This window comes from Dermacentor silvarum, chromosome 11 (genome assembly GCF_013339745.2).
Source record: "Dermacentor silvarum isolate Dsil-2018 chromosome 11, BIME_Dsil_1.4, whole genome shotgun sequence".
Classification (NCBI taxonomy): Eukaryota; Metazoa; Arthropoda; class Arachnida; order Ixodida; family Ixodidae; genus Dermacentor; species Dermacentor silvarum.
In genome coordinates this window covers 73,565,898-73,580,247 of record NC_051164.1, presented here as the reverse complement: position 1 = coordinate 73,580,247, position 14,350 = coordinate 73,565,898, and the positions used below count along the sequence as shown (strand labels likewise).

The window sequence follows — 14,350 nt, the reverse complement described above, 5'->3', positions numbered from 1 at the left end:
AAATTTCTGTTGGCATTGTGTTGACTATTGCTTTGTGTTAAATGTTTGCCTTTCCCCCTGTTTGTGTTTTGTTAGACGCACATTTCAAACAATCTAATGTGGCCAATCTCCCCTGTGGTTACGAGCCATGTTTTGAGGCAACAACAACGACGACGTTGCGTTGGCTGTTCATATAAAGTGCTTTTATACATGCTGTACGCCGGCTTTCACGTCTCCTACCAGGTGGTGACAATATGTCAATACTTCTTCTGCCTCCTCGTAATTTCGAGCTAGAACTTTGATGATTACACGGATAATACTATGAAAGAGTGATATTGTCACACACTTGTGCTAAATGATAGGTATAGAAGATGCTCAAAATGTTATAAAGAAGCAGCGTTGATAAGTCACAATCCATAAATCGTAATGTATCGATGTAAATTGGTCGCTTCTTAAGCAGAGTGTAGCTGAAATAGTTACAATATTTACATACATAGTCACAACGTATATTAACTAATATGAGCCTTTATTTACGCAAGCTTTGAATTGCGTAATAAACAAGAATAAAAACATTCCGTAGTAAGACCAAATGAAGCGAAAATTTTGCACTTAGGACTAGTATGGCACCATAACCCGCCGTGGTTGCTTAGTGGATATGGGGTTGGGCTGCTAAGCACGAGGTCGCGGGGCCACGGCGGCCGCATTTTGATGAGGGCGAAATGCGAAAACACCCGTGTACTTAGATTTAGGTGCACGTTAAAGAACCCCAGGTGGTCCAAATTATTCTAGAGTCCCCCACTACGGCGTGCTTCATAATCAAATCGCGGTTTTGGCACGTTAAACACAACAATTTAATTTTTAATTTTTGTATGGCACCCTAGAAGCTACACATTCAACCGATGCGCTCATAGTCAAGCGTTCCTTATAGAGAGTTGCCAAAATATTTAACAAGTAACGAGACGAAATTCTCGCAAGCAATAAATCCCATGCAAGCCACCTCTATCACATTAAGCAATAATGAATGAGGAATAGGCCTCCGATGTAACATGGGGAGATATCTACAATAGAGCATTGATATTTCTTTTCACACATGAACTAGCAACACATTCTTTCCTTCACCCACGGGACGATGCATCAACCATGTCCCCCATTACATTTTCTGAAGTCGGAAATTCAGTCATTCTAGGTTGCACAAAGCTCCAATCCGCAGCTCTAAGGTTAGTCGAAGGTTCTGAAAGTATCAAACGCATCTCTTCAGCGTATCGTTTTCTTTTATTCACACAGTCTCTTCAAAAACCTATCAGTCAAGATGACTAGACATTTATCAGGGCAGTTTGTTCCAGCCTTCCAATCAGATAGCAGAGACTCCCCTTAACTATCATTCCATCTGAATAACAACCACACCAAAAAATCGCGAAGACGTCATCTTTCCGCAACTAATAGACTTTCTAGACTGAAACAACTTTTTTCACTATTTCACCAATCACCACTTGGAAAAGGACTGTCCTGTTAAAACGAAACGCATTTATTTACTTTTACACTGCAGTGCAACCTGGACATGAACATTCAAATCGATGCTGTCTTCCTAGATGACGAAATCAGTATTGAGAAAGGACCGCACCCGCGCCTATAGGCAAAGTAGCCCTAGCTAAAATTGTGCCCGCATATTCTGAACTAGATCAAAGTGCGTTTAACAAACCGCCTCCAGTCTATACTGAGTAATAGCCAGAGATCTGTTTCTTCTACAGTAGTATGAGGCGTCCTCCAAGGCTTTGAGCTCGGTTTGCCCCTTTTCCTTATGTACACTAGTTACTAGCCGCTGCCTGTGTCATTCCGTATTTGTTCATTTGTGAACCACTGCTATACATAGCAGATAGGTATTAGCCATCTTATGAATGTTCCATGTTAGTACTTAGACCACACACAAGACTGGTGCGATAAATGACTAGTGACCATCAACAGTTAAGAAAGTTATATCGTTCACCCGCTGTCGCTACCATTTCATTTTTTCAGCCATTTTTTTTTTCAATGGACGCACGTATGAATAAATACTTGCAAAAGACGATTGTGGCAAATTGCTATGAAGGTTTCCGTTACGAGTCTTGTGCAGTAAATTTGTGCAGTAAATCCTACACAGCGTGATTACAAAATTAGTAGTTGAAACTGCACTGACGCGTTAATATCAGCGCTTTTTCACTGTTACTCTCAAGCAATCTTATCAACGGTCTTATCACTGGCTATTATAATATTCGTGCATAAATGAGTCAGAAAACCATTATCTTTCTCACCCATTTGGTTGTTCACAGGAGAGTAAAATGCACCCACGTTTATGGCGCCTGGCACCCACCTTTGGAACAAGCAAAAAAAAAAAAAAAGGAAACAGGAAACGACAATCAGGATTGTTACCTACAGTGCAGGTTCCTTAAGGTACTGTGTGTGCAGTCGAAAAATACTGCAGTGAATATTTCTGTAGATCAAGCATAATTAAAAGGGGTGCGGAGCATGTTTGATAAATATATTTCTGCAAATTTTTTAAAGATGCTCGCACAACTTACCTATCCCTTTGCCTTGGTACTCGTAACAAAGCCAATTGCTTCCAGTATGTGTTTTGTTTAAAATGGTACAGCATTTCGAATAAAGTTGTATTGGCACTGAATCTGGGTACCTGCAGAAAACGTTTATTAGAGAATAGCGTTTGGCATTGATGTAAGCTTTCAACATTCTTGTTTAAACTGGCAAGAGCGACTCCTTCAGATAATCGTTTGATTCCATAATAATAGCTTCAATTTCATCTGTGTTTGCACAGCATACGTTTTTGTGACTAACGCAGAGCGATGAATCAGGCCTTTTACCTTTGCTAGAAAAAATAGCGTGTTCAGTTCACAATTGTTCCCAATGTCATCGCAAGTGGAGATTTTCTTCGAGCATTTTGCTACCATATTTTTTTCGGATTGAATAGGGTACATATCCTGCTTTCTGAATGTGATCCCCTTCACAGAATGCAGAGTGGAGTAAACTTGTTTTTATGTAGTATGCTGTGTGGTGCAAAAACACCTTGTATACGTTCTTTCAGCTTTATCCAAAGAAGTGTGTATTGCGTCAGATTAGACCGTCACCTTATAGTAAATTACGTATCCAATTCGGTGAGCAAGTCTTCAAATGTGGGAGCCTTGGGAGAAGCCGGTGTCATTTGAGGACGTTTTGGCCTTTAGTCTGTCCATTTAGTCTGTCCTCGGAAAAGGCAGCTAGCTCTCTTGCGCATTTTCATTGACAGAATGACTACTGACTGTATCAACGCATGAGACAAGGATCAAAAACAAGGATGCACAAAGAGTAAATTCACTTTATAGAGGTCGTAAACAACACCATAAAGTTTTGTTTTTTTTTTCTATTTGTTTTCCATGTATGTTTATTTTTAAAAAGGTAGTTCTCACTACCGCTTCTTTTGTTTCAGTTATTACATCCTTCTCGAATCAAGAGGAGGTTGGTACTAAAGCATTAAAGCCTGACGAGGTCCCAAAACCTTTGAGACAGCCCATAAATCACTGAGATAAACGCAAAATATGACGACAATCATAAACACTGCCAAAAGACAGTTTGCAGAGCACCTTACCTCACAGGCAAATGCAAATTTACAGATATGATATTGCATACCCAGACTAGGAAAACGACTACAGTGGTAATATTGCACAGATGATCACTCTCAGCAAATAGAAATGAAATGATACAAAACGAACAAAAAGAATATTGCATCGGTACACAATTGGCGGCGCTGTAGCTCGCACTTGCGGCGCTGTGGCTCGTACTTCCACGCTATGGGCGGGAGTAGCTTGCTCCTGTAATCCAAGCAGAGCCCGGGTGGTTGGTCCAGTCACAGGTGGATCTCCACCGTTCGTCAGGATGGGGCACGCGGCATGTTGAGATTTGCTTCGCGGCCGTCGTCCTGGTTATTCACCCAGACGTGCTGCGTTGCGAATGCTTCGACTGGTGCAGGAGATCCACACAAGTCACAGGTAAATTCGCTGCGAGAGGTGGCACTCTCGTGTAATCCAAGCCGATGATCTCGATCAAGGAAGCGCTGCCTGTGTCTAACCTCGCCCCCCCCCCCCCCCCTTCCACATGGGAAGGGGGGGGGGGGGGGGGGGGCGTTTCACCTGTTTTCAAACGTGCACGAAATGTCAGGGCAGTCACATTCATGGTGGGCACAGCTTGAAGCGAGGCGATCAGCCTCTTCATTTCCAGCGATGCCCACGTGCGAGGGTACCCACTGGGCAATGAGGGACACTCCACAGGAAGTAATTTTGCCGGCAGTTTCTTGGATACTGCACAACAATGGGCTATCGGCATCTTGTCTAAGTCTGCTGAGGGCAGCACGGGAGTCTGTAAGAATGACGACCTTCAAGGCGTTTAATTCTTCGTGTACGTATTTCAGAGCAACATCAATCGCTGCTAGTTCTGCAAGTTGTTGATGAGGTTGGATGTAGTATTCTAAATACCCGTCTGATGCCAGTCGAAGGGCAAAAGAAAGCTGCAGAAGCGCCTTGCGCGTCACTGAGTACAGATGCGTCCGTGAATACTTCAATATAACCTTCAAATTTTTCAAATGGGTGGGACTGGGCCAATTGAAATAGTGCCGGAACAGGCTGACTAGATTTTTTGTGTATTTCAGGAATTGTCAGATAAATGGGGAAGGAGCATTTGTTGCGCTTCTTCGGAGTTGTGAAAGAAGTAGTGTCTCCTGAACTGTGAGTAATGTCCACAAACAATGCCTCCATTTTCCCCATCCGAGAGAATGGGCGCTGAAGCAGCCGATTAATCAGTGTTTGGCCGTCTGATGCTCGGTGCAAACGCTCGATATGGTGTAGCGCTCTCTGGTGTGCTTGCAAGCTCAGGGGCCACTGGTGCGCTTCCGTGAGTAGTGGAACAGATTGGGCCTCACGAGGTAAGCCAAGCATGACTCGGAGGGCAACACGATGGTCCCGTTCCAACTCAGACATCACATTTGGCGGCACGTTCAAGACTGGCAAGGCATACATCACGCCAGAGAGGACAGACGATTGGTAAACCTGGGGCGCGATCTTGTACGCGTTCCAAAATGAAACGGAGGCGTTCCGTTCCATCGAGCCGCACACGATTGGTCAATTTCAACCGCGACGTTCAAATTGACCAATCGTGTGCGGCTCGATGGAACGGAACGCCTCCGTTCCATTTTGGAACGCGTACAAGATCGTGCCCCTGAAGTGCTGTCGTCTGGTCGCAGCCAGCGCCCCGAGTAGTCAAGGCGGCCACATACTTAAGCAGCGACCGGGATTTGCACCTAGACGCAGCCATACGGCGGCGCACAAAACAACTTCGTCGAAAGAGCTGGGCAGCACTTTGTAGTTCACTGCACACGGCAAATGGTTTGGAAGTGTTTGGCGAATACTGAAGGCTCTTCGCACTCCTGAGATCTGCAAGAATCCAACTGCTGCTTTGTGCATAACGACTGGCCGGACTCCGAAAATTCTTGCGGAAGCATTTGCCGACCTTTTCGTACCTCCTATGTCAAGTGACAACGCAAACAATGGCCTTAATCCTCTGACAAGTCAGAACATCACAACGTTCTGCTATGGTCCAGCCTGCCGGATGGATGAAACAGACTTGACTCTCGAGGAGCTGCATCACGCCCTCAGCCTCTCCAAACGTCGCACTGCCCCTGGTGAAGACGGTGTTACGTACCAGGCATTACGAAACATCGATGAGGCCTTTCATCAAAATGTCTTGGACGCATATAACGAAGTGTGGCGAACGTCTCTGATCCCCAATGATTGGAAATCATCTGTGGTGATACCAGTCTTAAAGCCCGGCCGCCCTGCAAAACACCTCAAGTCTTACCGGCCAATATCGCTAACTTCTAATGTTATGAAGCTGATGGAACGAATGGTACTGTTTCATCTAGACGGCAGGCTACAAGAGCTTAATTTCTTTCCTGATGTCATGAGCGGCTTTCGTCGTCACCGTTCAGCCCTCGATAGCATAGCAGACCTCGTTTCATCTCTAGAGTCTGCTCGAGAGAACAAGCACTCTGCATACATGCTCTTCTTGGATATACAGCAAGCTTTCGATTCGGTTCCCCATAAGGCGATTATTATCGCCCTTATGAATGCGGGAATTTCGGGTTGACTGCTTCATTTCGTGCATAACTTTCTATCTGAGCGCCACATGAAAGTGCGTGTTGGAGGAGCAACAAGTGATTCTCGCGCTATTAAGTGCGGTGTACCACAAGGCAGCGTCTTGTCGCCGCTTCTCTTCAACAGTGTACTTGCTAGACTTCCAAGCCGATTGCCTCAGGAAGCAGACTTTCCAATATGTATAGCAATCTATGCTGATGACATTGCACTGTGGATCAGCGGTCCTTCGTACCACGGTCCACGTCTTCGTGGAATCTTGCAGAGAGCTCTGAATGCGACTTCAGAGTACTTGGAGGAAGTTGGTCTGCAGATCTCACCAGCTAAGTCAGCCGCGATTGCGTATCATCCAAGGCTCGTCGAACCATGAGCCGGCTGTACCTCGGAGAGACACCGGTACAATGGGTACAACACCACCGCTACCTGGGCGTAACTATCGATGATCGCCTCTCTTGGCGCCCTGCCATTACCTTGAAGGATGGAATCCTCCCCAATCCAGCCAAACTTCGTGCCGTCGCCGAATTCCCTAAACTGAACGTCCGTCAAAAAACTGCGCAGTTTCGTAGGCTTGTGTTCCTACTTCAGGCGCTTCATTCGCAATTTCGCCGCCGTCATATCACCCCTGACGAAGCTCCTTGGAAGCAACGGACCCCTCTATTCGTGGCCGTCCGAGTGCGACGAGGCGTTCGCTAAGCTCCGTCGTTTGCTGACGTCTCCTCCCATTTCGCGCCACAACGATACAACGGCAGCTATTGAGGTACACACAGATTCCAGCGGTGTTGACCTCGACGCTGTCCTAGCGCAGTGCAAACAAGAGTTTTCTGAATATGTTGTGTTATATGGAAGCTGTGCGCTTACTAAAGCCGAGACCAATTACACCGTCACGGAAAAACAATGCCTGGCGATCATCTAGGCACTTACTAAGTTCGGGCCCTATTTGTATGGACGCCAATTTGATGTCACGGACCACCATGCACTATGCTGGCAGTCGTCATTGAAGGATCCCTCAGGCCGTTCGTTACTTCGCTTACAGGATTACGATATCCGCGTACTGTACCGCAACGGACGCCAGCATGCTGACGCTGACGCCCTCTCACGTTCTCCCTTTCCTGACGACAATGCCTGCTGCTCACTATCCCAGCTTGGCGTTTCTTCCATCGACATTGGGACCTTCGCTTCCAAGCAACACAGGGACCCCTGGATTGCCTCCATGATAGACTTCCTTGCTGATCCATCATCGCACCCAACCACTCGTTCTTTGCGCCGTCAAGCTCGTCATTTTGCCATTCGCGACGACCTGCTTCACCGACGCAATTACACCTCGGACAGCCGCCAGTGGTTATTAGCAGTACCTCGAAGCCTGCGTTCTGAAATCTGCGCATCATTCCAGTCTGATCAACAATGTGCACACTCGGGACTTTTCAAAACCTATGACAACGCTACTACTGGCGAGGAATGTACAACATATACGTTCAAAAGTTTGTTCGCTCATGCCCCGACTGCCAGCGCCGGAAATCTTCACCCCAGCTCTCGCCAGCTGATCTGCAGCCCCTACACTGCCCTACCCGGCCGTTCGGGCGCGTTTGAATCGATTTGTATGGGCCGCTTCCCTTGACGTCGGCTGGTAACCGCTGGGCCATTGTGGCAGTAGATCACCTTACCCCGATAGCCGAAACCGCTGCTCTCCCAGCAGCTACAGCGCGCGATGTTGCCTCATTCCTGCTTCGCCGATTCATCCTGCGGCATGGTCCACCTCAAGAACTGCTCAGCGATCGCGGACGCGTATTCCTGTCGGAAGTAATTGAAGTGATTCTCAAAGAGTGCCACGTTGTTCATCGTACGACTACGGCGTAACATCCTCAAACGAATGGCCTCACAGAACGCTTCAACCGTACGCTCGGCGACATGCTTTCAATGTACGTCGCCTCCGACCACACGAACTGGGACGCCATTCTGCCCTTCGTAACCTACGCGTATAATACCGCTACGCAGAGCACCACTGGAATTTCACCCTATTTCTTACTGTATGGTCGGCACCCTTCGCACACCACTGACACAATTCTACCGTACCGGCCGGATTCATCCGAGTGCGTGCTTATTTCTGCCACGGTCAGACATACAAAAGAGTGCCGCGACCTCACACGGGCCTTTACTTGTGATGATCAAGAGCGCCAGAGGATCACTTCACAGTCAGTGGTGACTGACTGTGAAGTGATCACGCCACAGTCACCTTCGATCCGGGAGCGATTGTGTGGCTCTCAGTCCCTTTCACTGCCCCTGGCCTCTCATCAAAACTGCTTCCGAAGTATGGAAGGCCCTTACTGTGTTCTCGAACACGCGTCTCCTGTGAACTATGTAATAAAACCAGTTCATCTTCAGACATGCGCCGTCGTGGACGAGACATTGTCCATGTCGACCGTCTAAAGCCATACTGCGACCCGCTCATCGTGACGAGCTCTTAGGTGGCCGGACGGCTCCCTTATCCCTCCCGGGGGTGGTGATTGTAGCGAAGAAGAGAGACACTAGGGCGTTCAGCGCTACTGGCTCAAAACGCTAGTGGGCCGGGAGCTCTAGCTAGGGAGCGGCTCTCGTGCTTAGAAGCTGTGGCTGCCCTGCCCGACGACGTTGCGCTGCTCCGAGATCTGCCAAATAAACACCTTTAGAATATATATATATATATATATATATATATATATATATATATATATATATATATATATATATATATAATATATATATATATAATATATATATATATATATATATATTGTAAAGATGAAGAGATGCACTTGGGCTCGGGCGCTCGCACACCAGGCGCTAGGGGGCGAACGAGGAGAAAACGAGGCAAGCGAGAACGATGCCAGCGTTGCAGCGCGGACGCTAGCCCTGTTTCTGCGGGCGCTGTTCGAGTCGTGTTGCAGGGAATTGGTCAAGTATCGGGCGGTTTAGTTTCTTCAGCTTTGTTTAGGACTTTCCTCTTATTGTGTAATTAATCTGATTGTAAGTTCCTAATGTCTCTTTCTTTTCCCGGCCAGAGGTCTTTCCTCTGGACGGCTTCACTTCCCACTAATGACATTCCTATAGAGGCTTTCTTGCGCAGTGGCATTCACAGGGTTCTAGTGTCCCTAGTGCCGACCAATGGGGGATTCAACCGCGTGAAAGATCCAAAGTTGACTCAAGATGAGTTGCGGAACGCCACCCCGCACTTCCAAAGCATAACCGATGTTCGACAATTTGGCAGAGGGGGCATTCTATGCTGTTCGCCGGACCAGACCTGTGTCTCCGACCTTCTGAAGTTTCAAATGTTCGCGAATCACCCTCCGAGGCCTTTTATTCCTCCTCATCTAGCTTGCGTTAAGGGGCTAGTTCGTGGAGTCGATGCGAGTCTGTGTGCTTCCGAGGTCCTGCAGATGTTCTCCCCGGCAGGTGCCGTCTCAGTCTACCGATGTTCGCGCGTTTCTGAGAATCGAAGAGTCCCCACAGAGTCGGTCATTGTCACCTTTGCAGGCACAACTAAGCCGTCAGAGATCAAGGCGTGGCCCTTATTATACAGGGTTCAAGCACTTTCTCCCCGCCCAGTGCAATGCGTTCAGTGTTGGCGATATGGCCACAGTATTAAGGGATGTAGATCTGATGTTCGGTGCCGCATTTGCGGAGAAGGCCACGATGGAAAAACGTGTTCCTCTCAGAGGGAACGATGCTGTTTGTGTGAAGGTTCCCACCCTGCGGACTGTACCAAATGCCCTACGAGAGACCAAGAGCTTGAAATTATACAAATTATAGAACGGAAACAGTGTTCGCGTCGTGAAGCTCTTGCCCTTGCATTAGAGAAATCATGTGGTTATGCTGAAGCTGCTGCTCGTCACTCCAAAGCTATGGATGCAACTCTTGGTGATGTTGTAGCTGCAGTTGTAGAGAAGAAGGCTATGGCAAAAGCCCTTGACAGTTTATTCACGAACCTTTCAGAGACCATTGGGCAAGTTTTCGCTTCTCAGTTGTGGCAACTTTTGAATGTTAGTGCGCGTCAAAGTGTTCCTTCTGGAATCACAGTTTCTGATGAAAATATAAAGAAACACCTATCGGCAGAGGTCTCGCCTCGCAGTTCAGATGACACCGCAGCTCCCGCAACTCCTATCGAACCTGAGGGCTTTAACAGTCAAGAGTCCGGTTCAGATACCACTGAGAATATGGATTTGGATGCTTCTCCATACTCCCCGAGAGCAACTACCCTCCATAAACTAAAAGCTAAAAAGAGTCAAAATGACAGCTTAACAAAGGATGACTTCCTAAAGGATAACATTCTACAAACGATAGTAAATACTGCCGGAATATCGTCAACATGGGAAGCTTGAAAGTGATGCAGTAGAACTGTCGTTCCATTTTTGCTGCAGCCGCTGATCTGTTATATCTTTGTGAAGAACTTTCTCCTGATTTGATTATTTTGCAAGAAACTTGGTTATCCACAGAAAAGAGATTTCGTCTAAACAATTATCGCAGTTTTCGTCTAGATCGCCCTTCTCGTAGAGGGGGATTAGCATTTTTCATGTCAACAAAAACTTGTCATAGAGCTAAGATTAGTCACCTGTCATTCACTGCTGAAAGTTAGATTCTAGCATTGGATTTCACGCTTCCTGGATGCGCCCCATTTTCAGTAGTAAATGTTTATTTTCCTACAGGAGTTCTTAATACAGGTTCTCTTGATGCCGCGCTTGCAGCCTGCAGAAAGGATCTAATCATAGCTGGTGATTTTCATTCTCACCACGTATCATGGGGTTATCGGTCCGACTCTTGTGGTAAAAAATTTTTGGATTGGGTTTCGTCAAATAATCTTAACTGTGTCAATTAGAGAGCCCCAACTTATGTATCTGGCAAATCGCGTTTCGTGTTACACCTAACTTTTTCCAGTCCGGGTTGTGTAATTTTCTCCTGGTCTGCTATCACCTCGGCCACAAATAGCGGCCATCTTCCAATAATTATTGAAGTCATGCGACCAATTAATTTAGTCGAAAGCATGTCCGCACTTACGTTAACTATAGTAAATTTCAAGACTCACTGCGATCAGCTTTAAATAAACAGGTTGGCCTAAATGATGAAGTTAAGGCAGTTAATTTGTGTCAAGTGATAAGTGACAGTTACAAAAAAATCCAGCTTCAGTATGCAGTCAACTAAAGAGGGTACTTGTTCACCATGGTGGAATCCGGACTGTGAACGCGAATACAGAAGAAGGAAGGCAGCCTGGAGAAAGTTACTGTATAATCAATGTCCACGTAATTGGAATGACTATAAATTTGTTGCAACTACATTCAGGCAAACAGTTGACAAAGCGAAAGAAAATTATAACACTAAACATTACAGTTACCTATCGCAGTCTAGTAATAAAAAAGCCATATTTAGGTTTGTACGGTCTAAAAATATTGTTTCAGCCCCGATAAATGTAGAGTATCTTAGCTTAACTTCCACTGAATTGGTACCGTCACTGGAGGAGATTGCAAAAGGCTTAGAGGGTCGATTCACATCACTTCGCCTCTATCATATACCGGCGCCTGAAACAACTAATGATTACATAGCAGTCACAATAGAAGAATTAATGAGAGTGGTAAAGATGTTGCCAGCTTCAGCCCCTGGTCCTGATGGCATAACTACAGCAATGATGAAACTATTATTCGAATTATCTCCCCAGGATTTGCTTAATTTTATAAATTTGTCGATTAAAATGCATGGATTCATCCAGATTGGAAGGTTGCCAAAATAATTCCGCTACTGAAAAATCCGGGTGATGGATATACAATAGACAACATTAGACCTATTTCTCTGACCTCAAATCTCGTAAAGTTAATCGAGAGTTTTGTATGGTCACATCGATAGATGTATAGGCCAGAACCAAATATTAAGTGATTCTCAAACAGGATTCAGGCCCGTCTGCTCAATTTGGTGTGCTCATGTTGACTTGGAGCCGAATTCAACTCGCTCGCCACAACAACCAGTACGCGGCCTTAGCGACATTAGACATTGCGAAGGCGTATGACACTGTCGATCACAGTACCTTAATCAACAGACTCGAAAGTGTGAGTCTCCCACATTATATAATTGAATGGATTCAAAATTTTCTAAGTGAACGCACATTTTATTGCTATCAAAACGGTGTTTCTTCTCACAGTTACAGACAAGGGGCGTTCCTCAAGGTGCAGTACTTTCCCCCGTATTATTTCATATTTTACTAAATCACATCCCGACACATCATGACGTACAGGTATACGCATACGCTGATGATATAGCATTTTTCTCGGTATCAAATGATATACATAGCCCATATAAACCTTTGCAATCGTATTTGAGTCAGATTGAAATTTGGCTAAAAGGAATACAAATGTCGCTAAACCTCAACAAAAGTGCAATCATTGTTTTTCCCTTAACTTTTCCTATCCGAATAACACTGTCGTATGGCCAGGAGATTATTCCGCAGGTGCAATCTTCAAAATATTTGGGAATGATTTACACAGAAAAGCTTAATTGAAAGACACACATAGAATACATCGCATCTAAAGGAGCACGCCCTGTTGGTTTATTGCGAAGAGTCAGCAATAATCGTTTTGGAATGCGCAGGGAGACCTTGCTGATCATTTATTGTATGTATGTCCGCCCCATTCTAGAGTTTGGATGCGTGTTATTTTCTGGAGGTCCTACTTATAAAATACGCCCTCTGGTTTTATTAGAACGCGAGTCACTACGTCTATGTCTCGGCCTTCCAAAATATGTAGCGAATAATATTATTTATCATGAAACTCACCTGCCTTCTCTTCAAACTCGATTTCGTCTACTGACAGTCCAAACATTACTGAACATATATGCTTCTCCCCAGAGACGCTCCTTCTATATGTTTATTAGAGAACCGGCTGCATTCTTTGAGAATCAATGGTCCAGACTGCATTGTCCCTAGGTAGTTTTTGTGCAGAAAATATTAGAGGGATTACAAATATCAATCCGTGATGTGGCTTTTCAAAATTTCCCTACTGCGACAGTAAGCGTTGAATTCGATTATATATTTCCTAATAACGCTAAACTCCTGCCTATTCGATACCTAACATTTTGTTAGATGACCACCTCGAGGACCTCCAAATAAATGTAGTAATAGCCACAGATGCTTCTGTCAGTGAAGAGAAGGCAGGAGTGGGTATGTTTTCGGCATCATTAAATTGGTCTTTCTCCCTTCGACTACCCGACTTTACGCCAATATTTCAGGCGGAGTTATTGGCGATCATCCTAGCTCTCCGAAAACTTCCCACATCTATTACTTCAGCCGTAATCTTAACCGACTCCTTGTCTGTTTGCTCCGCTTAATCAGTGCTCAATTCATCTATCATTCTCCGAGAATTTCATTCATCCATCCCCCAACATTTACGCCTTATCCATCTGGTATGCGTGCCACGGCACATGGGACTCACATTAAACGAATCAGCAGACGCACAAGCAGCGGCATCTCTTAAAGGCCCGGTACTGAGGATCCTAAGACCTTCGGCACACGTCACTTCTGCGAGATTTTAAAAAAACTTTCCGTCCAAGAAGAACATGCCAAATCATGTTTTTGTCTGGGGCATCACGGCATGTATTGAAGGAAAGCCGCCCTCAACAGCAGCTTTTTTTTTTTCTTTTTGTAATTTCAGTGCTAATTCAAAACAGAAATCAATGATGTAACATATTTTCAGAATCAGAATTCCATGGAAGAGATGACTACTTAAAAAAGTTGGCGATTGTGGTAAGTTTTTAGGAAGTTAAATTGGCGGTTAAAGGGCTAGGGACGCCGACCATGTAGCGGGGCACTCTGCGGCCCGCAAACTCTCTCTGTTAGATTAGACAAATAAATGTTCTTTACCACCACCACCTGAACAACACTTTGCAATATGATGAACGCGGCTTAACATATGGATACAGGATGATGAAGATGTGTAGTGTTTAATGGCGCAAGGGCCAGCTAGATGGATACAGGGCCTCATAAAGATGCGAAAGAACACTAACACATTTCTCTCTCGCATTTACTGCTAAATCGCCACGCAATTTTTAGCCATATCATTTACAGAAATGACATCCTTCATATTTTCATACATTCCACTTTAATTGGTGTCTAGTAGGTGGCCTTTGCAAGTACTGGCTTGAAATTAAATACGCAGGTTAGCTCTTTCTTTAAACCGAACATGTTATAATTCATT

At 45.3% G+C, this 14,350-nt stretch overlaps 1 protein-coding gene across 1 annotated transcript in view; it reads right to left on the bottom strand.

The window, feature by feature from the left end:
* Window positions 1-14,350, bottom strand: part of LOC119433893 (membrane metallo-endopeptidase-like 1) — an 83,818-nt gene that overhangs the window by 52,122 nt on the left and 17,346 nt on the right. Inside the window, exons 4-5 of the mRNA XM_037701177.2 lie at window positions 2,535-2,644; window positions 2,268-2,326 (exon numbers count right to left, since the gene is read on the bottom strand). Of these exons, the coding sequence (XP_037557105.2) occupies window positions 2,268-2,326; window positions 2,535-2,644 (169 nt within the window). The remainder of the gene's footprint in view (window positions 1-2,267; window positions 2,327-2,534; window positions 2,645-14,350) is intronic.